At 42.7% G+C, this 26,092-nt stretch overlaps 1 protein-coding gene and 1 long non-coding RNA gene across 6 annotated transcripts in view; one reads left to right on the top strand and one right to left on the bottom strand.

The window, feature by feature from the left end:
• The window catches only part of LOC118546290 (uncharacterized), a 92,056-nt gene that overhangs the window by 43,367 nt on the left and 22,597 nt on the right, over positions 1–26,092 (bottom strand). For all 4 annotated transcript variants that reach the window (XR_013440710.1, XR_004922520.2, XR_013440711.1 and 1 more), the window contains 2 exons: positions 13,060–13,244; positions 1,706–1,778 (listed from right to left, as the gene is read on the bottom strand). This is a non-coding gene — a long non-coding RNA (uncharacterized LOC118546290). The remainder of the gene's footprint in view (positions 1–1,705; positions 1,779–13,059; positions 13,245–26,092) is intronic.
• CCDC198 (coiled-coil domain containing 198) lies at positions 111–25,185 on the top strand. Of its 2 annotated transcripts, XM_036108978.2 has the most exons (6): positions 111–327; positions 2,737–2,819; positions 14,457–14,543; positions 15,919–16,020; positions 16,835–16,979; positions 24,950–25,185. In XM_036108978.2, exons 1-6 carry the CDS (start codon positions 111–113, stop codon positions 25,183–25,185), a joined length of 870 nt encoding a protein of 289 aa, XP_035964871.2. The 2 variants fall into 2 exon arrangements, with proteins under 2 accessions (XP_035964871.2, XP_035964873.2); XM_036108980.2 differs by lacking the exon at positions 111–327 and having other exon boundaries at positions 2,754–2,866.

Below are 26,092 nucleotides of genomic sequence, written 5' to 3'. Positions count from 1 at the left end.
TGTTTCGTGGAGCTGCGGTAAAATTCTGACGGACCTTAATTAGGACAAGCGAAGTTCAAGGCCCCAAACCACTTTCACCATGGTTGTGCTTTGAATATCTTTACTGTGAAATGGGCCTGAGCCATTCTAAGGCTCACCCTCGGGTGACCAAAGTAGCACCCTTGCAAAACGAAGAGGAAGAGGCTCCCTCGGCCAGCCCCGTGGCCTTTGCGTTCGGCCAGAATCTGGAAGGAAAGAGTTCCTATGTGTTCGCAAGGCTGCAGGATCGGAATACAGCTTTGGAAAGGCAGCCACCACCTCTCCGGGGGTGTGGAAGACACTCGGCAGGTAGGTGTGACACCCGTCGTGAGGTTTGCGGAGTCCGGCCAAGGGAAGCTATCGACAGACGTACTGGACTGTCTGTCTCCATAATCCTATCAGGAAGTTTCTAAACGGCTGAAACCTAAGGGACCAGCTTTCAACTCGAGGCTGCGTGTTTGTCGAGTATTCCGGGTACATTAGAACCGGTGTGTAAACTCTGCACCGAGGGTTTTTTACCGTTCCACACTAGAAGGAAAAAACCGTTTTGTTTCAGCTTAGTTTACAGTGCTTTCAATGTTTATACCTAGCTTTGCCAGACGATTAAAATTATATAGATAAGATGTGATAAATTATGACAATCATATGTTTCAGTTAGATTCTAAATTTAAATCATTCTCTTCAGAACCATTTAGTGCATCAGGCTTTGTTGTTTTGAAAGCAACACTTTAGGAGTGAATTCATCCTAATGCGAATTTGGAAACCACCCCAAACAGAACTGATTTATTGCAGTACAGATGAGAGGATGAGTCACCCCCTCCCCAACCCCACATTCTTCACGCAGAATATGAACTAAGTTCTGTCATCTGCAGAACTAAGAGAATTTTCCCCCATTAGGATTGGAAGCTCTGAGCCTGAAGTGGCTATAAATTATCCTGGGATATTTTATAAGACATATAAAATATTTATGACAACCACAATGATAATTAAACAGTGATTCTAACTTGGGAAGAGAAATACAAGTATATAATGCATATGTATATATCTATGTAATTTTTTCTTTATTTATATTCTGGATCAATAACACAAAAAGTTCCCATTACTGGTCAACTTGGCCAGAAAGCCTTATATTCTCTTTCAGCGTCAGGTATCTCTCACCCACACTGGTTCTCATGGCAATTTTCTGAAGAACTGACAACCTTTGACGGGGGATATGGCCTATATTTATGTCTCCAACTTCCTAAGCACGTGAATGGGAATTTTCCTGTAGTTTCATTGAAGAGTTCCTTTTTTTATTCAAACCGTGTATCCAGAGTTTTAAGATTCTGGTAACTGAATAGTGAAAACTGATTCTAATGCATTAGAGTCCCACCTGGAAAATAATCTTATTTTTGAAATGACAAAATCACATTAAAAATAACAAAGGGATGGATGGTGAACATTCTGATCACTAATTTTAAGAGACCCATATTCTAACTCAGCTCCACCAAATGCCAAATTGTATGAGTTTGGGAAAATTACTGCATCAATTTCCTTCACCTATAAATCAAGGATAAAAATAAAACTGCCCGACACAGGCTCTGCCATTTTGGATGAATCGAATTAAATAATGAGGTGTTACCACTCAAACCATAACATAAAAATCAGGAGTCAGGCTGCTGAAAAAAGTGTTGCCAGAAATACTTACATTTCTTAACTGAAAATGTTTTTTTGTTGTTGTCATTGCTGTTGTTTCTGTCTTGTTCAGTGTGCCAGCATCTCTTGAAAGAAAATACAGACATGGTGAAGTTTTTAAGGTGGTCGTTCAAATGTTGTAAGGATAGAAACACATAATTACGCAGGGATTTTTCCATTTAGAATGCAAAGTGAAACTGTGGGATAGTCTCTGCAACAATCTAGAAATTAGAATGCTTCCGGATTACTAAGAGGAAAAGACAAAACTTCCTTCATGCAGCGTTGATCATGGTAGCAGTCCTACCGCCCCGGGGTAATCAAGCTAAAACATAAAACCCATAATGGACCTCTTGAGCCCTAGCTGTTTCCTAACAAGGCTTACTCTGTAGCCCTAGCTTGCTTCATCAGGAAAGACCATTGATGTGTTGTATTATAGGGCAACTTGTGGGAATTTCTTTCCCTAGTTGGGGGGACTATTATTTAATTGGGAACATACAATGCTAAATATTGCATACTCCTGTCCAAACTCATGCTCCATTTTTAAAATCATCTCTCTATCTAATACCTACGCATCTATCTGTCCACCATCCATCTATTTCATCTGAAAAGAGAATTTATTTTCATTTCTTAAAGATACATTTTTTCTGATTTCCGAAATTTATTTTGGAGCAGTTTCATGAAATTAAAACAAACGAAAAAGTTTCTATTTTCCAGACCAAATTCTATGTTTGAACAATATTTGTAGTCAATACATTTTTTATTTTTCCAATCCATTATAATATAAATCCAATATAAATTCCATCCAGTATGAATCCAGAGAAGAAATGAGGAAAGCAAAAATTAAATCCTGGGTCTAGGCTAAATTTTATCCTTTGCATTCATGTAGGACCTCTGCCTTACGTGTTTCATCTCCACATTCAACATATAGGTTAGACATATATAACTAAAAAGGTACCAAATTGTATTAACAAAGTCTAATGATTAGTCTAATTTAATAGTCAATTTGTTTATGGTTTGTTTTTATTTCTCTCCCAATCCTTCAAGTGCCCAGGGCCATGTATTTTGACATCCCACTGGAACACGGAGAAACAAGTATTATTAAAAGTCATCCACCCCGAAGACTTCAAGTAAGATGAATTTAAAAGGCTTCATAAGGAATTTCTTGGATTTCATGGTAACATCCCTTTTTAACTCTAATAAAGGAGGGATATTGCAAATGACTAAGTTAGTAAGAATGAGAATGTTGTTAAAGAGAATGCTGTCAGTTACAAAGACCTTATTTCTTTAGGATTTCCTTTTGTAATGATTTCACTTTTAAGACCACCACCAAAAGAAGGAAACATAGTATCAAAGACACAAGTCCCATGCGATTCAAAAGACCTGCATCTGGTACTGACGAGCTAGAGGACTGTGGAGAAATCACTTGTAACAAACAATAATAACAATCATAACAGCTAGGACTATTTAATTAGCACCTACTTCAAGTCAGATAGACTCTGCACAACTTGATCAGTGTCAATCATTTAATCTTCATACGCCTCTAGGAGAAAGGAGGTATTATCTTTGCTTAATACATGTGGTTTAGAGAATTAAGTAACTTGTCCAAGGACAGTGGAGGTCAGCTATCCACCAGATCTCCAAAGCCCATGCTCTTAACTATCAGCATCATTGATCTCTACAGACCTTCTATCCCTAACCTTCTATTGTTCTAAATGTTAACTGGTTGCTGAAATTGAGGACATCGGATTCCAAGGCAGCAAAGCAAGAGCTTTAAATGCATTCACCTTAATAAATATTTAATGAATTCCCTCTAGAGAGTTATAAATTCTAAGAACTCTTCATCGTAGAAAGGGAAAGAGATCTGAGTGGATCCTTGAAAATGAGCATCAGCTAAGAGAAGGGGTTGTTTGGCTCTCCTGTGAGCAGGATCTATCACTGACATTTGAAAAAAGGAATTGGAAAAAAAGGAATTGGAGCCAAATCCCACCTGCTACACAATTCACCCAGATATCTGGACAAATCCCAGAGGTATTTTAGTTCATTTGTTGGGGGTTATTTCTGTTTCAGTTGGTTTTTATTTACCTGTCTTCTCCAGAAGCTCACAATCATTGTTTGAAGTGATTATATCTTTTGTTCACAAAAGAAGCATTTTTCCCAAAATATTGGAAATCTCAAAACATTTTTATTTAAATAAAAATAAAGTATAATTATATCGAATTGATACATAGTTTTAAAACTTTTGAGCAAATCTCTAGCTAAACTGGACAATTTAAAAACTTAGTTTTCTTCCTAAATCAGATGTACCTCTTCAGAGGAATGTGCTTAATACGTGTTCCTGTGGAGGCAGAAAGCCGAATAACTCAGGAGATAGGACTATAACCAGTGAAAAATAATCATGTAGCAGTCTGTAGCTCACAAAGTACGTTTTATATCTATCAACCCTAAAGCAGCTAAAGTTAGGCTTTGATTCTCAGATCAGTTCAAGCTCACAAGGAGAACTTTCGTGTTTCAGAACCAAATACTGTATCCCCACATCCTAACCAACCACCTTAAAAATCAAGACAAATGAATCATTCGAGTGCAAAGACTATGTCTTATTCTGTCTTATATCTTCAGTCACTAACACTTAATATGTACCCCCAAAAAAGCTTATGAATGAATGGTGAATGAATGACAATGAGCCCCATTATCCCTGGTGGGAACAAAATTCAAAATGCATTCTCCCTGCTATCGCAGACCTATAGCATCCCTGAATTATAAGTCTAATTGACTAGCTGCCAATGTCATGGATTATGAAGATGTAGGAGTGTTTGTTGAACCCCAGAGCTGGGAAGCAGTTGGGCTTCAGCTTTCCTCGGAACCTGAAAGACACAACCCTCTCTGTGTCTCCCCTAAGCTCTTCTCCGTGCATTTGCTTTATTCTTCCTGCAAATCGACTTTCTCTGCTCCTCAAGACCACTTGGTGAAATATGGCCACCCTCAGTTCCTGAATTTACATTTTATAGTTCCAGTCAGACAGACAGATTAGCCTGGCTCTCTTGGCTCCAATTCAAAATTCCTGGGAGGAAAGATCTTATTGGCTCAGCTTTGCTCACGATTCCAGTTCTGTTCCAATAAGCTATGACCAGAGGATATGCTCATGCAGTAGAAATGTGGGCAGAGAAGCCCCCTCCCCCACCCCGATAAATTCTGGAAGCAGCTCCCAGAGAAGAGGGAAGTCACTGGGAACTTGGCAGACACTCCCAAAGATATCAACTATAATTATCTTCACAAATGAGGCTCAGCACATTTTCCACCACAAATGGGTTTTTGAGAGAATAATAAATGCTGGGTTCCCATGACATGCTAATTAATAGCCTAATCTCTGCCAAAGAAAATTCTAAAAGTATTTTTAATTATTAAACCAAATCTAATTGCATCCTAAATAATTTGAGTTGCACATTTGGCACTCTCCACTTCCTAAACATCTACTCCTCAAGTAAAGAGCAGGTCATGAACTAAAGTTCTCCAGATCAGGGCTGCTGAATTCAGAGAGCCTCTGCCAGGGAACTCTGAATCCAACGTGCCCACCTCGTGTTGAAAAGTTGATCACCACTGTCCCTCCTGGCCTGATTCACCTTCTCATCCAACCATCTCCGGTTCCACCTAAGGGGGAGATGGTCAACTGCCCCCACCCCCAGGGCCCCATGCAATGTGATTTCCTCAGATGACTTCCTCTTTCATCTCCCAAGATTTTCTTAAATCTCACCGCCCTACAGGCTTATAGTGATAACCTCGTGACAGTTGGAACCCTTACCCTGACGCTCCTGGTTCCCATGAACCACCACTATCTTTTCTTTTCCTCAGAACACTGACGTCTAACACACCAAGCTATTGACTTCTATTATGTTCACTGTGTATTTTGTTCATCACCTCCCCACCAGTGCTAGAATATTATTTTTCCCACAGGCAGAGATTTTTGTCTGTTGTCTTCACTAATGAATCTAAGTGTCTAGAACAGTATCTGGCACATAATAGGTGATCAATAAATATGAGTTGAATAAATGTTCAATGAAGGAATGCAGAGGGGGAAAGATGAGTATAAGCCCTGCAGGTGGGAGATAAGGAGGGCGGTTCCAACCTGGGTGGTTTTATTATGTTGTTTTCAGTATTATATAATTCGTCACAAATGTATTCTCTTTCCTTATCTTTTCTCTTTGCCCATTTTCGATTATCTGTTTCTTTGTGATTTGTGAGAGTGCTTTATATAGATCTTATATAGATCTTAGATCTAGCCCTTCGTTAGTTACACGTGTTACAAATATCTTTTCTCCATTATGGTTTGCCTTTTCATTTTGTGCGTGCGCGCGCGCGCGCGCGCGCGCGCGTGCGTGTGTGTGTGTGTGTGTGTGGACACAAAGATTTCCACTTTAAATGTTGTCAAATTTCTCAATCTTAGTCTTTATGTTTTGTATTTCTTGTATTTTGTCTGAGAAATTTTTATTTTCCCCAAGGTCATAAAGATACTCTTCTTTAATTCTTTTTTTTCTAAGATTTTATTTATGTATTTGAGAGAGTGTGTAAGCGAGAACGAACACAAGCAGGGGGAGGGAGAGGGAGAAATAGTCTCCCCACTGAGCGGGGAGCCCGACTCGGGGCTCGATCCTAGGACCTGGGGACCATGACCTGAGCTGAAAGCAGACGCTTAAACAACTGAGCCACGCAAGCGCTTCTTTACTTCTTTCTGAAATTTATAATATTTACCTTTTCACATTTAGGCCTTAATCCATCTGAAATTCATTTGTGTGCAGATGTGAATTTGGAATTTAACTACTTTTTTTTCATTTGAATAATCTATTGTCCTGGGGAGCCTGGGTGGCTCAGTCATTAAGCGTCTGCCTTTGGCTCAAGTCATGATCCCGGGGTCCTGGGATGGAGCCCCGCATCGGGCTCCCTGCTCAGCGGGAAGCCTGCTTCTCCCTCTCCCACTCCCCCTGCTTGTGTTCCCTCTCTCGCTGTCTCTCTCTCTGTCAAATAAATAAATAAAATCTTTAAAAAAAAAAATCTATTGTCCCAATACTCTTTATGGAATTATCCTTCTTTGACCATTGATTTAAAAAGTTACTTCGGTCCCATATTCAGTTTCCAGAGCTTCATGAGTCTATTTTCAGGCTCTCTCTTCGGTTGCATTGGTCTATTTGTGTATCTCCATAGGAATTTCTCAGTCTTAATTATGTATCTTTAAGTCTTAATATCTAAAACAATAAGTGCTTTTATTTTTCTTTTTCAGAATTATCTTTGTTATTTATGATGCTTTGCTCTTCCATGTGAAGTTTGGAGCTTTTTATCAAGTCCATTAAAAACCTTGCTAACATTTTGATTGAAATGCATTCATAGATTAATTGGGGAAAAATTGACCACATTTATAATACTGAGTCTTCTAAACCACACACATTGCATAAATCTCAATTTACTCTGATTTTCTTTTAGATCTTTTATTTTTTTATTTTTTATTTTTTTAAGATTTTATTTATTTATTTGAGAGAGAGAGAGCACAAGAGGGGGGGAGCGGGAGAGGGAGAAGCAGACTCCCTGCTGAGCAGGGAGCCCGATGCGGGACTCGATCCTGGGACTCCAGGATCATGACCTGAGCCGAAGGCAGTTGCTTAACCAACTGAGCCACCCAGGCGCCCACTTTTAGATCTTTTAATAATGTTTCATAATTTCTCCACAGGGGTTTTGTGTGAGGTTTTTTTTTTTAGGTTTGTTTCTAGGTACCTATATCAGTCAGTGTTCAACCAGAGAAACAAAACCAGTAGAAGGAGATTATATATATATATATATATGTAATATTGCAAGGAATTGGCTTACGTGATTGTGGAGACTGCAGGGCAAGTCTGAAATCCACAGGGCAGGCCATCAGGGAGGTCAGGCTGCAACTGCAAGGCATGAGCTGAAGCTGCTGTCCATAAGTAGAATTTTCTGTTCTTCAGGGGAGCCTCAGCTTTGCTCTTAAGACCTTTTAACTGATTGAACCAGGCCCACCCAAATTACTTAAAATAATCTTCCTTACTTAAATCATTATGAGGGTGCCTGGGTGGCCCGGTCAGTTAAGTGTCCAACTCTTGATTTCGACTCGGATAGTGATCTCAGGGTCCTGAGATCGAGCCCCGAGTCAGGCTCCATGCTCAACATGGAGTCTGTTTGGGGTTCTCTCTCTCCCTCTGTCTCTGCCCCCCCACCTTTGCGTGCACTCTCTCTCTCAAAATAAATAAAATCTTTTAAAAAAAAAAAAGTCAAATGCTTATGGACTTTAATCACCTCTACAAAATAATGTCACAGCAACACCTAGATTAGTGCTTGAGTAACTGGAGGCTATACCCTAGGCAAGTCAATACTCACCATCAAAATAACATTGTGGGGGTTTTCCCCTCCTATTATGAACATCTTGAGTGAAATCATGGTATTTGTCTTTCTCAGTCTGACTTATTTCACTTAACACTATACTCTCTAGGTCTGTCCATGTTGGAGCAAATGGCAAGATCTCATCCTTTTTTATGGCTGCTTAATATTCTTCATGTTCAACGTTTTGACAATGCTTGTAAAACAAATCTTCCAACTTACATTTTGATGCAGCTCTCTTGTACTGGGTAGAAAGGTAGAGAACAACTCAGTCTCTGATGTCAAGCTGTGATCCTGGCTCTAGTTTGCCATCTTACACGATGCATCTTTAGGTCCCCTTTAATCTCTAGAAATAACTCACAGCCATCAGGAGCCCTAAACGCCTTATGGATCAGCTTCCTCTAAGTATGTATTTCTGCTTGTTTTCTGGTCCATGGAGATATATATCTTGTATTAAAGCCCAACCACATCTTTTTGGCTTTATGTTTTATTTTTCATTTGGGGCAAAGAAAATTATTGAAGTGTGAACTCATTGTAATGCCTTGACCAGAAATTCCTCCTTGGGCTCATGATTTCTTGCTTCCAGGTTGCCCTGGACACCTTTACCTTCTTCTGAGAACCTTAAAGGACATACATTCTTAAGTTATGGTGCCAAACAAATGTTGCAATTTCTTTGAGCTTCTCCTGCCCATCTTTCTCTTCCTGTTACTATGCAGGAACAACCATCTCAGGTTAGTGTGTCACCAAGCTCAGTGACTTCTGCTTGATTTAATTTCCATTTCGGAGTTTCCCAGCTGACACTTCAACTGATTAGCCTGACCATTTGTTTCACTTGAGAAGCCAAATAACCCAGAAACCTTTAGACAGACAATACATTTTTTATAACATGAGATAAAAAAAGGTGTCATTCTACCATACCAGTTCTCCAGTAATTCCTTCCCTTGTATTCTCTCTGAAGATGATGAAGTGAGGCAGTTTGCTTCCCAAGCGACGAAAAGGAACGTTGATACGGACCCAGAATTCTGGGGAAATTTCACTTGACTTGTTTTGTTTAGAGAAGCCAATTTTCCAACAGTTTTTTCTGCAGTGCTTCTCAGGCCAAGTGCAAATACTTATGGGAGGGATCCTATTTGCAATGTTAGTTGCTGCCATCTAGTGCCCTTTGTGGAGGAATAGTGTGATTCTTAGTTCTTTTCAAAGGCCAGGAAGAAAGTAATTGCCTGGAGGGAGTTCTTAAAGACACCTACTCTTTAACTCGTATCAGAATTATGGGTTTAAATACAATGAGGCTGAAAATAGAGAAATATATATTTATATTTTCAAAGAAAAAGCTGGCCCTAAGAATTTATGGAGAGATTGTTTTGAAAAGCTGAAAATATTCAAATAGCTGGGGTCTTCAGATTCAATTTTTCAATAATGCACCACAAACAAATCCTCTGCGGTCTACCCTGATGTAGTTCCTGTGTTCACTTGAGGCACTATGGGAGCCAGTGGACCCCAACCTAGAAAATCATCAGAATCCCCTGGGGATATATTCCAAAGAAACGACTGAGAAGCTGGACTTCAATGAAATTCAAACCTTCTGCTCTGCTCTGCTCTTGACATTGTCAATAGAATAAGAAGGCAAGTAGAGAAGATAAAAGAGGGCAAGTAAGCATATGAAAATACGTTCAACATCATATGTCATCGGGGAAATGCAAATTAAAACAACAATGAGATACCACTATACACGTATTAGAATAGCCAAAATCCAAAACACTGACAACACCAAATGTTGGCAAGGATGTGGAGCAGCAGGAACTTCTTATAAAACTAAACATACTCCTCCCATACAACCCAGCAATTGTGAGCCTTAGTATTTGCCCAAATGAATTGAAAACAGATGTCCACATAAAAACCTGCACAGGGATGAGTATGGCAGCTTTATTCATAATTTCCAAAATTTGGAGTAACCAAGAAGTCCTTAAGGAGATGTATGGATGAAGAAACTGTGGTACATCCATATAATGGAATATTATTCATCACTAAAAGAAATTAACTCCCAAGCTATGATGGACATATGGAGAAAATTTAAAGACTGATTTATTTGAGAGAGAGAGAGGAAAAGAATGAGCAGGGTGAGAGGCCAAGAGAGAGACAGAGAAGCAGACTCCGTGCTGAGCATGGAGCCCGACATGGGGCTCGATCTCACAACCCTGAGATCATGACCTGAGCTGAAATCAAGAGTCAGAGACTTAACCGACTGAGCCACCCAGGTGCCCTTATATGGAGAAAATTTAAATGTGTATTGTTAAGTTAAAGAGGCCAATCTGAAAAGGCTATATACTGTATGATTCCAAAAATACTGACATTTCAGAAAAGGCAAAACAACAGAGACAGTAAAAAGATCAGTGGTTGCCAGGGGATAAGAGGAGGAAGGGAGAGATGAATGGACAAAACACAAAGGATTTTTAGGGCAATAAAACTATTCTGTAGGATACTACGTCGGTGGTTACATGTCATTATACATTTGTCCAAATCCAATGGCTGTACAACACCAAGAGTGAACTTTAAACTATGGACTTTCAGTGATAATGACGTGTGAATGTAGGTTTATCAATTGTAACAGACGTACCGCTCTGGTGAGGGATGTTGATAGTGGAGGAAGTTGTGCATATGTGGGGGCAGGGAGTATCTGGGAACTCTCTGTACTTTCCAGTTTTGCTATGAACCTAAATCTGCCCTAAAAATTAAAGTTTATTATTTATATATATAATACGTATATTCATTCCCAGGACATATTCTAGACCTGTTGAATCACAATCCCCAGTGAATAGCCCAGGTTTTTTGGTGTGTGTGTGTGTGTGTGTGTGTCTGTGTGTGTCTGTGTGTCTGTGTGTGTGTCTGTGTGTCTGTGTGTCTCTGTGTTTAATTTCAGGAGATTCTGATGATAAACCAGGTTTAGGAACAAGTAGAAGAGGAAGGAGCATGGGATTTGGAACTGGATTCAAACCTGAGTTTGAATTCTAAAGTTGCCATTTTCTAGCTGTGAAGCCTTGGACAAGTTATTAATCTCTCGACAATGGGGAGATCATCATAATTACCTACAGGGTTCATGGGAGGATTGAACCAGATGACATATTGTGACCCTGGGACTGACAGACAAGGACAACTGTAAAGGTTCCTGAGCCTCATCACCAGAAAGAACTAGATCCTGAACCAAGTCCAGGAAATGGCACAAACACTTCCTTGTCCTCCCCTCAGGCCCTGAATACCCCCTTCGGTCACTGCTAATTCTTCTTCCCACAGGTGCCTGGATAGCTCTTTCCTCTTGGTCTCCATTCCCCGCAGGTTCTGATCTGATCGGCTGCTGCCTCTTACGCCAGTAGGTCCCATTGGCCCAGCAGAGAAGAGAGCCGGACAAACCTCTCTCTTACTAATCCTCATCACCTCTCATGACATCCTTGCGCAGTTCTTATGCTAAAACCCCCACTTTCTCCACCTAAGGTGAGAATGGAACAGGGAACCACTTTCTACCACAAATGCAGATTGTCTGGCACAGGCACACGTCTAAACTAAAGACTGTTTGTCTCTCCTCCCTGTCTCCAAATGCTTTGCCCTCGTTTTCGTCCTCGCCAGGTGAGCTTTGGGCTGTGCCAGCAGGAATGCGGGTTGCTCTCCCTAGAACAGCTCAGGCCCAGGCCCAGAGACCAGGGAATTGTCCTACAGAGAAGTAGCAGGACGCACAGGTCATGCTTACCATGAGTGCTGGCTGCTCAGCATCCATTTCCCTGTCTCCTTCCTCTCTCTTTTCACTCTGGTCACCTTGAAAGCTGGCTTCCAGGTCTACCCCTTGATAATGCAACCAATCAGACTAAAATGAAAAATAATTTCAAAATAAATCATCATTTGCCTTTAGTGTTGGACTAAGGTGGGAGTGGTGCTCACACTGTTTGCTGCAGTGTGGTGTCCTCCTCATTTCCCTCCTACTTCTCGAGCCATCTCTTCTCTGTGTCCTTGGCCAGCTTGTCCCCATCCACCAGCTTCTCAGGTTGGAGCTCCTCAAGTCTTCAGTCCTTGGCTCTGCTCTTCTCACTCTTGACCTTACGGTCAAGATGGTCTTACCCATGACTATGGTTTCAGTTATTCTCTACTCAGGGATGATCCCCAAATATGCGTCTCTAGCATAGACCTCTCCTGTGAGCTCCATGCCTGTATATCTCATTATCTACTCAACATCTACACTGGTATGCCTCGAAGGCATCTCAAACTCAACCTGCTCTAAACTGAATTTGTATCCTCCTGTTATATCTCATTCACATCTGGCCTTCCCTAGGGTTCCCATCTCAGTGAATGATAACACTATCCATCCTTTGTATTTGGAGGCCATTTGGACCCTTCACTGTTCCTCACTAACTATAACAAATCTTGTTTGGTCAGTTTTAAATATTTGTAGAGCCCACTGATTTCCTCCATGAGCCCTGAGCCCATCACCATTGTCCTCCTAAATGCCCTCCCCGCATCAGGGATTGCTCTTCTCTAGTTTCCACAGTGCAGCTGGAGTGATCATTTTTTAAAAGCAAATGTAATCATGTCACTATTTGGCTTGATACATGTCACTGGCTGCCCACTGCTCTGAAGAAGACCAACATCCTTAGAAGCTTCATCCGGCCCTGTAAGACCTGGCCCCTGCCTACTGCCTCTCCAGCCTCTTTTGAGCAGTTCTTCCCTTTACTCTGAACTGCAGTCAACTGACTTCCTGCAGTTCCCTCAACGGATCCTGCTCTTTCCTACCTCGGGGTGTTTGTGCATGTTGTTCCCTCTACCTGGAACACCTTAGTCCCCTAAAATTTCCTAAATGTCCAACTTCAGCTGGAAATTACTTCCTCAGGAAACTTTCTTGGACTGCCCCCTTACTCCTCCCCCCCTTGCATTAATTTTCTAGGGCTGCTGTAACAAAGTACAACAAACTGTGGGGCTTAAAACAATAGAAATGTATTATCTCACAGTCCTGGATGCAGGAAGTCCAGGATCAAAGTGTTTGCAGGGCTGGTTCCTTCTGAGAGCTGAGCAGAAGGATCTGTTCCATGTCTCTCTCTTAACTTCCAGTGGTTTCCTGGCAATCTTTGTCACTCCTTGGCTTGTAGAAGCATCACCCCGATCTCTGCCTTCATCTTCACATGGTGTTGTCCCTGTGTGCATACAAATTTCCCTTTTTTAATGAGAACACCAGACATACTGGATTAAGAGTCACCCTGCGCCAGTATGACCTCATCTTTAACTAATTACATCTGCAAGGACCCTATTTCCAAATAAGGTCACATTCTGAGATTATGATTATGGGGGTTAAGACCTCAACATATGAATTGGGGTGGGGGGGGCACAATTCAATTCATAACACCCTCCATTCCCAAGGTGGAGTTCTCTGGTTATATACTGTCACCGTCCTGCCCTGTAGACTTCTTTAAAGCACTGATCACAGTTGGTAATTATTAATGAATAATCATACAAGCAAAATGTATTTGTTCCCCCACCAATTATAAGCTCCATAGGGACCATGTTTGTTGACCACTGCACTCTCATGCCTGGCACGCACTAGTTGTCCAGTATGTACTCACTGAGTGAACAGATAAATTCTACAGCCCTCCAAGGTCCCTGCCCGCACGTCAGTGTAGAGAGACCCACGTTTGTCTCCCAGGCCTGCTCAACCACTTCCAGAGCATTAAGTCATCCGAGGCAAGTAGGGTTAAAGGCAGATCCACTGGTTCATCATTGGCTTCCTAGTCTTAATGACCCTTTGAAACTCTAACATGATCTCCCCCATAAAGATAAGCCCCTGCTAGAAAAAAAAAAAAAAGGCAAACAAAACAAAACAAAACAAAAAAACCACATCTAAGATTTGTAAGCCCACTGCACTTTCATTTTAAATGCTCCACCTGGGTGCCAGTGATTATTATGGAGGAGGCTGAGGGAGCTTCTCTGGAGAGTTTAATACAGGTCACTTCCCTAAGGACTGGAAGAGTCCACTGGGTGGTTAAGGAATGAATAAAACAAATTCCTGGTGCCTCTTTCATCTCGAATACTCTAAGCCCCTTGTTGTCTGATAACTTTGGACTTGGTCCGTCGATGCAGACAGAAAAGGATTCTTAGTGTTTTGACTCTCTGACCAATATTTAGATCAATAAGTCCCTGGCAGCGGTGCAATAGAACAATAAAGAACCCAGATGAGTTGAAAAGTCTTTTGCACAGATACGACCGCAGTCCTGTTGAAATCGCGTTCCCTATGTGCTCTCAGGAATAAGTGCTGCTTTTGCAAAGTATTAAGATAGTTTAATGTCTGGCTTTTATGTTTCATCATCTCATGGCATGAGGAATGCTGAATGCTCTAAATGTTGGACTTCTAGAAGCTTGAACCCATTGACCTGCCACAAGTAATTACTTCTGAAATGCTCCTGAGCCAGCAAGAAGCCAGAACGACTCACAAAGCAAAGGTGAACTGCAGCACTCACTGGAGGGGGTGGGTAACGGCAGTGGGCGGCGGGGGGGGGGGGGGGGGGGGGGGCTCTCCTTTTCATATACTCCTTGCACAGAAGACCTCAAAGACAAATGTGACTATGAAGTCACTCAGCGTTAGGACCTTCCAGAGCTATCCATTCTCTCCTGGGCCTGCCTCCAGCTGGCAAAGACTCTCGTCTCTGAGGTAAACTCTGGGCCCTTCTCCACTTCCTGGTGAAAACAGGGAGATGCAGATAAGAGAGAGGAATTTTACTAGGACATTGGTAATTCTAGAAGTGCTCAAATTTATGAAAAATCTGGCATAATTCTTTCTTTTTATTCTTCTCCTCAGGTTAAACCTTTCTCCTCAGTCTCAGTTTTCAGGAGAAATCATTTCTACGAGGTGTTCCTGACTTACTTACCATCACCTCCCCAAAAAGGAACCCTTGGGAAAGGTCTTCTGAAGAGCTTTTTCCTTTTATTCATTTGTCAGCTTCTGCTGAGAAAATGCCCCTTGTGTAGACATGAAAACTGGGAGGTAGTAAACTTTCAGCACTTTCCACTCCTGCTTCATTTTGGAGCCAGCTCGGCTGCACACCTGGCTGATTTGGTAGAAGAGGTCAAGGCCAGGTGTGCGATGTTGGCAGAACTGTAGAGATGGTCCCCTCAGGAGGCTCGCAGCAGCCAACACGGTCCCTGTCCACAGGGCGGCAAAAAGGTATCACTGAGCGCATCTGGCTGCCGTACCCTTCCCTCTCCTGGCCACAGCAAGGGGCGAACAAGGATGTTTTCACCCCTGGTTGCCCTTAATAACTGTCTGCACTGTCCCCCTGGGGTTTATGATGCACCAGGGGAGATCACCAAAGTCACAAATAATCAACTTCCTAATATACCAGGGCTTATATTGGCATATGGGAGTACAGCCTATAGAAATGGGCTCCATTTAACCACTCAGTGGCTCCCCTCCAATGTCATGGCCAGACAGTGGCAGAAGAGGCAGGAAGAAAGAGGCCAGTCTTACCCAACCAGAACACATTTCTGGGGAGATAGTGATAAGCATCTATTGACAGGGTAAGCGATAGTTCATCAAAATGAGATGTGGAAACATAGTTCCATTTAAGGTGTGCAAAACTCTACAGGAGCCTTAGAAACTATGTTCTATGCACAGCAAAGCTCCATTCAGAGAGAGCTACACAAAGGACTCAGTGGGGAGCTACAACGATCCACCTTTGACATCACAAGAGATCTCGATGGATTATAACTGATGGCTGATTAAGATCTCACTCTGTTCCAAAAAAAAAAAAGGCAAGTTGTGGATTGCAGAGTCAGTAACAAATTACCCCATTCTAACGAGTGTGTCATCTTTCACAGCTGGAACTGGAAAAGAAGATGCAAACTTCAGGGTATACTCCCGGGAAAAGACAATATTTACATAAGATGCGAATGCTGGAAATGAACCGTAACAGACAAGAGGTAAGTATGAGAAGAGAGAAGAGGAGTGTCATATCTACCACGTTTACTCCACATCATCACTGCCCTCGCACTTGAATGGTTTAGCATCTGTCCCCAGGCTTTACTTAGCATTTTAAATTTGGTCGTTGGCACCGAAGCCTCAACTACTGGAATTGGGAAACATCAGCAAGATCCCTTCTGCCACTGACCCTGTTGAGCCTTTTCTTTGTTTTCAATCATAAGGATGTATCTGTGTCCCAAGTCTCTCTGTTCTTGCTTTCCTTTTTTTTTTTCCTCTTCACAAATTGCTCCCATGACATTCTGGCTCCAGCAGGAAAATGAGGTTAGGTCACTTGTCTTGGTTTAGGAGAATAGAGGGGGGTGAGTGGGTCTTTATTTTGATACCTAGGCATCCTCCATAATGCACACCATGGGATTATCCTACAAGAACCATCTCTTGTAACAAACCCCTTTACAGTCATGTCTCCTGTAATTGTCATATTCCATTCCTCACTCTGGAATTTAAGCCTAAAGTCACCATCTTCTGCAATCCCAAGTATATCGGTGGCCTACCAACAAATGTTTTTACAAAGGTCCTCCTCTTAAATCAAGCCATGCCTTTTTGAGACTGTGGGCATACTCTCCTCTCTCCTAACAAGCCTGTGCCTAGAGAAAGTTTCTGTACCTTCTAATAGGAAAAAGAAAACTGTGTTCTGGTTAGGGGACCAGAATACACATAAGCACACAACTTGCAGAGTGGCTGATCTGGTGACCTATTCTGGTGACAGGAGCTCAGGGGGGAGAACACTAATCCATTATAGCTGATCATTTTCAGAAGAAAAGTCTTCACAGGGAGGCAAGAATTAATAAGCAAAAACCGAGGGACCATAAAGCCAAGAAAATCCTTCAAAGCATCCCAAGACATGACAGGGATCTTCCAACCTTGTTGCCGGATGAAAACTTGAACAGAAGAAGTCCAGGTCAGTCATACAAATTTTTTTAGCAGAATAAAATATTTCAAGTGTTTTTAAAATTTCATCAAATAAACTTCCGGTGGGGGGAGGGGGAGGAGGGACAGCAAGTAGCCTTGGGTTTCTGCTGATAATGTACTTCCTGGAAAGTAGGGATCACACTGTCATGTAATTTGGGGCGGCTGTGAGGAAAAGACAGAAGCTCAAACACTGTAGGAAGATGTCTCTTTTTAGAGGTTTCCCAGGCTTCGCGGGCATTCTGGCCATGCCTGCTGCATCCCTAGGAAGAGGAGAGGCAAAAGAGCCTCAGCTTGTGGTTAAAGAGAATGAAGCACGTGGACTTCTATTAAATAGCAAACCGGTGTCAGTCAGTCTGCTGCCCTCTGCAGACACCTGCCCCCACCCCGCTTCTCCCCTGCCAGCCCTCCGAGGCTCATCCCGACCGTCTAAAACTGAAGCCAGCATCACGGCCCACCCCAGGCTTGCTCCTCTGCATCTGCAGGAGTGGGTGAGCCCTCCACGCTCTCAGGCCAGAGACCTGAGGCCTTGCCAGTCCTTCTCCTCCCCCTCCTTGCAGCTGGTCAGTCACGAAGTCCTGTCATGCCACCTGGCACGGAACTCGTACCTTTCCACATTCCCAGCGCCACCCGCAGGGCATCGTGTCACACCAGGGCTGTGGCTCCAGCCTCCTGCCTGTGTTCCTCCCTCAGGTCTTGCCCTTCTTCCATCAACTCTCTGTCCTGATGGTTCTCGGGACCGTCCCCAGGCCACCAGCACCAGCATCACCCCACGGAGGGGCTGGGTCCCAGGCAGAGTGATTAAATCAGAAAATGTAGGGGCAGAGGCCAGCCATCTGGGTTTAACACCCCCTTAGGTGATTCTGATACCCCTAAAGTTTAAGAACCGTGGCTCTACTTGGTGATCGAAGTATTGGCCACAGACCAGCAGCATTGCATCACCTGGGAGTTTATTAGAAATGCAGGATTTCAGGCCACACTCTGGACCTACTGAATCGGGGTATGCATTTTATCAAGATGCCGAGGTGATTCTCACGCACGATCGTTTTAGAAGCACAGAGCTAATAGCCAAGTAATCTTATAAAATGCCAATCTGACCATATCATTCTCTTGCTTAAAAAAAATCCTCAGTGAGGGGCGCCTGGGTGGCTCAGTCTGTTAAGCGTCTGCCTTTGGCTCAGGCCATGATCCCAGGGTCTTGGGATGGAGCCCCACATTGGGCTCCCTGCTCGGTGGGGAGTCTGCTTCTCCCTCTGTCCCTCCCCTTGCTCATGCTGTCTCTCTTGCTCTCTCTCTCAAATAAATAAAATCTTAAAAAAAAAAAAAAAAATCCTCAGTGAGCCTCCATCAGCCTGAGGACAATCTAAACTCTTTACCCTGGGGGCACCTGGGTGGCTCACTCAGTTGAGCATCTGACTCTTGATTTCAGCTCAGGTCATGATCTCAGGGTGGTGAGATGGAGCCCTGCATCGGGCTCCACACTGGGCATGGGGCCTGCTTTAGCTGCTCTCTCTCCCTCTCCTTCTACCCCTCCCCCCTCTAAAAAATAGTAAGTAAATAAAAATTTAAAAAATAAGCTCTTAATCCTGGTACTCTAAGCCTTTAGGGTCTACTTGTTGCCTACCCTTGTGGCTGTCTCTGCTGCCATTCTTGTGCCCGACTTCACCTCCAACCAGGCCAGCCTACTCAGTGATTTCCAGCAGACATCCTGTTCCTAGCCTCCGTGCTGTGTGCTTCCACCAGCTGCAGCCCATTAAGTTTGCCCGGTCCATATTCCCCCAGGGCAAACCCACCCTTTGAATGTATAATATTGGTCACGCACACAGCTTGCTGTGCTGTGAGCCGAATCCCCACATCAGCAGGACTGACCATGGAGAGACCTACAGAAATGCCATGTCTCTGGAAGTCCTGAGCTTCTCAGATGCCAAGTTGCCAGCTGAAAGAGACACTGCTCCTGCTCAGAAGAACAGGATGCTTAATCAATAAGTTAATTAAATAAGAAGAGGCTGAATAATTGAACATCTACTTGGGGAATCTATTTAACCTATACTCCCAGTGCCAGAATGAAATATGCTGTGTAGGCACAGAGATAAACAACTTCTACAGTTTAGAACCTATTGCCAAAACAACCCCAAAAAGTGTCTCAGCTTAAGTTAGATACTTAAGAGTCGTTGCTTGAGGGCAAGCCAAGAGAAACCAACATTAGTAAAATCTTTGGAAGATGCCCCAGATCTGGAGGGGCCCAGGAAAGATGGTGGCACATAGAAGAGGGTTTCTCTGCATTCCTGTTGCTTTTTACAGCTGCTTCATTTTGTTCTAATCAAGGTTTAAAAATTGATTGATTGATTGATTTTAGAGAGAGGGAGAGAGCACGGGAGTGGGGGGAGGGGCAAAAGGAGAGGGAGAGAAAAATCTCAAGAAGACTCCGTGCTGAGTGTGCAGCCAGACTTCGGACTTGATCTCACAACGCTGAGATCATGACCTGAGCCGAAACCAAGAGTCGGACGCTTTAACTGACTGAACCACCCAGGCGCCCCTCTAGTTAAGGTTTGTTGAGTGCTTGCTTGTTGCAACTCCTTGTTGCGAAGGAGTTAGTGCTAGCTCTCATGTGACAGAGCCAGAGTTCAAGGCCAGGTCTTTCTGACCCCAAAGGCTCACTCCACCATCCCCACCCCCTCCTATACCCTCAGCAGGAATCCAGGGATTTGGAGCTCTGTCCAGGACAACCTTGGCGAAGTCTGCAAATAGAGGGGAGTGACTCCTCAACCTTGGCCGCCCCTCTGCCCAGCCCACTGATTTCACCACCGCGATAGGCATGTGCTCGAGCAATGATTCCTTTTTCCTTATTCCCAGGTAGCATCTTTGCTTTCTCTCTCTGTCTACTAAAAGCAGTTTGTTTTGCTTTCTCCTGAAAGTGGGGCAAAGTCAAGATCATAGATTTCCAGGAGCTTTCTGCTAGTCCAATTCTGGTCATTAAGATTCTGCTGTACCCACCTCCTCCTATTTAATGCTATATTTGCCCATTTTTGTTCCCTCTTGGGAAGGTGGGATGAGAGTTTTAGGTCTCTTATAAGATAAAAGTCGGTCTTTGTTTTCTGCTGCCTCTTTAAAATGAAATTTTACATATACCTTACATTCACCCACTTTAAATACATTTCATATCTATTTATATAATGAATTACACATGACTTGTATAATTGTATGAGAATTACATATAACTTATACAATAAATTACTTATAACTTATATGATGGCTCACTTGTTCCTAACTTACACAAAGCGAACATTGTTCTGTGGGTGTACAATTTCATGAGATTTAACACGTTTATGTGGCTCCTGCCTTTTCCAGAAGCCATGATCTAGTATAGGGTAGTGGGTAGAAAAAGCAGTGAACTTGAAATCAAAGTTCTTCATTTGAGCCCCAAAAAATACATTTCTAAATGTAAACTCCATGGGAGCTTTTTGTTTCTAGAACAGTGCCTGGTACACAGTAGCCTCTCAATAAACATTAGCTATATATTTTTCTAGATAGCTTTATTCTACATATAGACAGAGATTATAGCTAAGCTCCAGTTGCTTAACCTCTTTGAACCTCAGTCTCCACATCTGTAAAACAAGAATAAAGCCTTGTCTACCATGTAGGGTTTATGGAAAAATTAATCCAATATGTGTAAAAGCACATCTAAATGTAAAATGCCAAACCCATGCATGGAAATACAGGCAACTGAAGAAAGATGGAACTGAGGTCTTATAGCAAAAATCACTATCTACTTCAGGGGAAGCGGCACCTTCGAAACATTGTCACCTTCACAATTCTGGTCTTATCGGGCCACCGGCACCATTATCTACTTAGTATTGTTCTTTAAAGTATCCTGAGGGTGTGTGTGTGTGTGTGTGTCTTAAATTCAGCCTTGTCTATGAAATAAGTGTGAAATTATGGGTTTGATGGAATGGTGATACATTTTGCTAAAACATATATTATTATAAAATACATAACCATCAGACATTTTTAACGCTTTAGAGAATCCCTGTACTACCTGAAATCACTCCCTATTTCCCCCCACTGGTCTCTGTTGCTTTTCTCTCTTCCCAAATTAATTTTGAAGTTGTACGCACTCTCCTCTGCTCTGCTCACCCAAAACCCGTTTAGGTTTTTCAACGTATTTTTCTTTTTATTTTTCCTTAAGTCTAGCAACCCCAGAGAATCAAGCAGGGATTTATAAAAATGTAACAAGTAAAAAGACATCTAGCTGAGAAGTTCTTAAACTTTAATGCTATGTATACAAAACCTTGTACATAATACTTCATGAATGATTTAAGAGAGATCTAAGGATAAAATGGACCGTGTGAATTTGGCTTCACGTACTAACTTTAGGCCTGCATTATCGTAACATCAAGAGCGGGGTGGGACTTAAGCTGTTATTAATATTGCATTAGACCCACCATTAACAAACATTCTCTTCCTGTTTCAAAGCTCCTGCCTCTAGTCCGCAGAAAATTGCTGTTCCCAGTCTGAACGATGCCACTGGTGGTTCTTGGCTCGTTGGCAGAGCAGGGATGGTTACACCCCCTGGCCCCGATGAGTGAAGTCTTTCCCAGCCCAGTTACCAATACTTCTTGCCTCCCCAAACTCTCCGATGGCTCACTCGCACACTCATCTGTTCATAGATGTGGTTCCTGGCTTTGCAATAGTACAGACAAGGAACAAGGAGAAGTCCGATGACAGTGTAACTGGGAGACCTCAGTTGAGAGGTCTGAGAGAGTCAGGTTTCCACGAGGAAGTGATAATTAGACTAACACAGGAAGTAGCCAGACAAAAGGGACAGGAATCCATGTATGTGTGAGGACCAAGATGCTGGAACATTCCGAACTGTTAATGGTCACAGTATGTGCAAAATCTCTTGAGTGGGAAGGAAGCTGGCAGATTCTAGACACTGGGTAGGAAAGAGAGATTCAGGTAGCGGTCAGAGATGGTTCTGGAGGCACAGGCGGGGTGCAGAGCACACGGGGTCTTGCAAGTTGAGTCAAATAAGGACTTTGAACTTGAGTTTAAGATCAATGGGAAGCCACTGAAAGGTCAGGGGAGCCACACAATCAGGCTTACATTTTTAAGCATCACTCTGTCTACCCTGTGGAGGATGGATGGGAGGAGAATGCAAGAGGACATGGGGAGACAAGTGATAAGGACATAGCAGAAGTGCAAGTGAGAGATGGTGCTTGGACCAGGAGAGCAGGGTGACAGAAGAGAAGAAGCCGGATGTGAGGTATTTAGGAGACAGAATTGGAAGAACCCGGTGATGGATCTCATGTGGATTAGTGGAGAGAGCAGGAAGACCGGGAGGTTTCTTGGGTTACTCTTGAAGAACTAGGCAGACAATGGAGCAAAGCTAGGGCAATTTGCTGCATTAGGGTAACTGGGAGAAAATGAGGGTTTGAAAGAGAAAGAGAAGGCGAGTGTGACATGTCGCCAGGAGACAAAAATGGAGGCGTCAAAACAAAAGTGTATTGTAGCTCAGGAGAGAGATTGGGGCTGCAGACATGAATTAACTATAGTTTTTGGTCACTACTATGTGTATAGACAATAACAATAATTATAATAACATTCAAGTAGCCCCTCACCGAGGCAGAAAGGAAATTAATGAATCACAAGGCACAAACGCTCGCATTGAGATGCTTGATTTCCTCGTGTAACAGTATGCAGTGTAACAGTATGCAACATCAGCTATCAAGGGCTTAAATAAAATATGCCATAAGTTTGGGGCGCCTGGGTGGCTCAGTCGTTAAGCGTCTGCCTTCGGCTCAGGTCCTGATCCCAGGGTCCTGGGATCGAGCCCCGCATCGGGCTCCCTGCTCCGCGGGAAGCCTGCTTCTCCCTCTCCCGCTCCCCCTGCTTGTGTTCCCTCTCTCGCTGTGTCTCTCTCTATCAAATAAATAGATAAAACCTTTAAAAAAAAAAAAAAATATGCCATAAGTTTGGGCGCCTGGGTGGCTCAGTCAGTTAAGCGGCTGCCTTCGGCTCAGGTCATGATCCCAGGGTCCTGGGATCAAGCCCCACATCAGGCTCCCTGCTCCGCGGGAAGCCTGCTTCTCCCTCTGCCACTCCCCCTGCTTGTGTTCCCTCTCTCGCTGTGTCTCTCTCTGTCAAATAAATAAAATCTTTAAAAAAAAAATATGCCATAAGTTTAATAAACAATTATCCTTAAGATGACATCCAAACGTTACAGATGGTTCAACCAGATGGAGGGGACATTCTGGGTTTTGACCCAGGATGATTTTCCTAGCTCAGAAGTGGCCATTGTTTTTGCTTTGTTAAAAGCCAGCTTTGCTTGAATAAAGCACCTGTTGTTCTGAAGTGCATTAAAAAAATTTTTTTTTTAAGTTTTATTTATTTATTTATTTGAGGGGGAGAAAGAGAGAGAGCATGAGCCCAGCAGGGAGGGGTAGAGAGAGAATCTCAAGCAGACTCCCCACTGAGCATGGAGCCCGACCTGGGGCTTGATCCCATGACCCCAAGATCATGACCTGAGCTAAAATCAAGAGTTGGACACTTAACTGACTGAGCCACCCAGGTGCCCCCTGAAGTGCATTTTAAAAGGGCACTGGGTACAGCTTAAATAAAAAGCTACATACATACATACATAATATCCTATGCCAAAAAATAAATGATTAAATCTCTTCTAGAAAGTATAGAAAGTAAAATAAAATGCATGATCCTTTGAGCTATCTAGTTCTATAGGTCTGGGTTGCAGCCCAAACATTTGTGTTTCTAAACGGCTTCATAGGCGATTCTATATGAGGTGAGAGTGGATATGAAGGTCAGGAAAAGTGTGTATCATGCACCTAGCACATAGTAGCTGTTGAATAAATTGCACTAGGTAACATCACCCGTGCAATACTCTTGCCAAAAATGCTTAACCTTAATCTAATCACAAGGAAACAGACAAGCCCAAATTTAGGGCCATTCTGCAAAACAATTGATCTGGATTCTTTTTTTTTTTTAATTTATTTGGCAGAGAGAGACACAGCAAGAGAGGGAACACAAGCAGGGGGAGTGGGAGAGGGAGAAGCAGGCTTCCCGCCGAACGGGGAGCCCGATGCGGGGCTCGATCCCAGGACCCTGACTTAACGACTGAGCCACCCAGGCATCCAGATCTGGATTCTTTAAGAATGTCAGTGTTAGGGAAAAAGAAGAAGACAATGAAGGGGGTTTGGAGGAAGAGGAAGGGAGGGGTAGAGAGTGAGAATGAGGGAGAGAGAGAAGGAGGAGGGCAGAGGAGGGAGAGAAAGAAGAGAAAAAAGAAAAGAAACAGATAGGGAAGATTATGCAATACATAATCCTAGATTGGATCCTGGATCTAAAAAATAAAACACGAACAGGCAAACAAAAAGCAGCTATAAAGAGCATTATTGGGACAACCATGAATATTAGAATGTGGACCATATATTAGAAAACAGTAATATATCAATGTTAAATTTTCTAAGTGTAATAGTTGTAGTTAAGTAGGAAAAGCACCCTTGCTGTTAGATTTGTGGTGATGTATTTGGAGGGGATGTAACTGCAACTAATTCTCAAATAGCTCAGCTGAAAAGCATGAGTGCATGCATGCGTGTATAAAATCAAAGCAATATTGTGACAAAATGTTGTCAATGAGTTGGGATATATAGGTATGTATTGTATTATTCTTGTGACTTTCAGAAGATTTTTAAGAATTTTAAATAACAAGAAAAACATTTTTAATGCTTATAGAGCTTTATATATATATATATATATATAAAGTTGAACTCATATGTAAATATATATGATATATATTTCAACATATATATATATATATATATATATATATATATATTTCAAAAGAATACCAAGCACATTATTCTGTGTTCATAAACATCTAGGCACTTAATAAACAAACAAATCACTGTTAGGAGAAAAAGAATTAATTAAACTTTAAATTTTGTGTAGGAAATTCACAGAATGAAGATTTGGGGGAACATCAAGCAAGGAATGACTGTTGTCCCTGGAAAATTGGCAAAATGGAAACGTGGCTCCGTGAACAAGAGGCCCGGGGTCAGCTTCTCTGGGACAGTTCTAGCTCTGACTCAGAGGAGTTGAGAAAAAGCGAGAAGAAACCACAGGCACTGGTGAGGACCAGGACAGAGAGAATCCCACTTTTTGATGAGTTTTTTGATCGAGAATAAAAATGCTGTTCACTAACCTAGAAACTGAGTGCATTGAAAGCTTGCTTCCCTGTAAAAGTTCTTCAGGTTAGTTGTATGAATTATTTGGAGGAAACCCATTCACTGTCTTTTCATCTGGAGTCTTACAGTTAACAGGTTTGTCCTATATTATTAACTACGCTGCATAACTGCCTCAACACTGAGGGCATTTGATTGTCCCTCTTTTCAGTGGCTTGTGGGGTTCAGCTGGATGGTTCTTCTGCTGGCCTCTCGTGGGATCTTTTATGTAGTTAAAGTCAGATGGCAGCTGGACTGGAGTCATCTGAAGGTTCAACCAGGTTGTGCAGGCAGCTGGACCTGACCCCTTCCCCTGTAGTCTCAGAGCCTTTTTACATGGTTTCTCCATCAGAGTGGTCCCTCCATCAGAGTAGTGAACTTTTATGTCAGCCCAGGACTCCCCACAGCAAATGTTCCAAGAGGAGGCAGCAGACCTGCCAGTCCTCTTAAACCCTCGAAATGGAACGGGCTCCCCACCACTCTCACCACATCCTATTGGTTAAAGCAAGTCACAGTCCAGGTCACAGTCCATGAAAGAGAGGGCTACACAGGACATGAATTGCAAAGTGTGGTCTACTGGAGTTCCTCTTTGAGACTTGCCACCACACCATACTTTCTTTTTTTAAAAAAAAGATTTTATTTGACACAGAGAGAGAGAGAGACAGCAAGAGAGGGAACACAAGCAGGGGTAGCGGGAGAGGGAGAAGCAGGCTTCCCGCAGAGCAGGGAGCCCGACGCGGGGCTCGATCCCAGGACCCTGGGATCATGACCTGAGCCGAAGGCAGACGCTTAACGACTGAGCCACCCAGGCGCCCCACCACACCGTACTTTTAAAAAGCAAATTAGGTCTTATAAAACAAATAGATGGGAA

The sequence above is a fragment of the Halichoerus grypus genome, chromosome 8, assembly GCF_964656455.1.
Source record: "Halichoerus grypus chromosome 8, mHalGry1.hap1.1, whole genome shotgun sequence".
In the NCBI taxonomy this organism is placed as follows: domain Eukaryota; kingdom Metazoa; phylum Chordata; class Mammalia; order Carnivora; family Phocidae; genus Halichoerus; species Halichoerus grypus.
The sequence above is the reverse complement of the archived record's forward strand: the minus strand, read 5'-3'. Positions and strand labels throughout refer to the sequence as shown.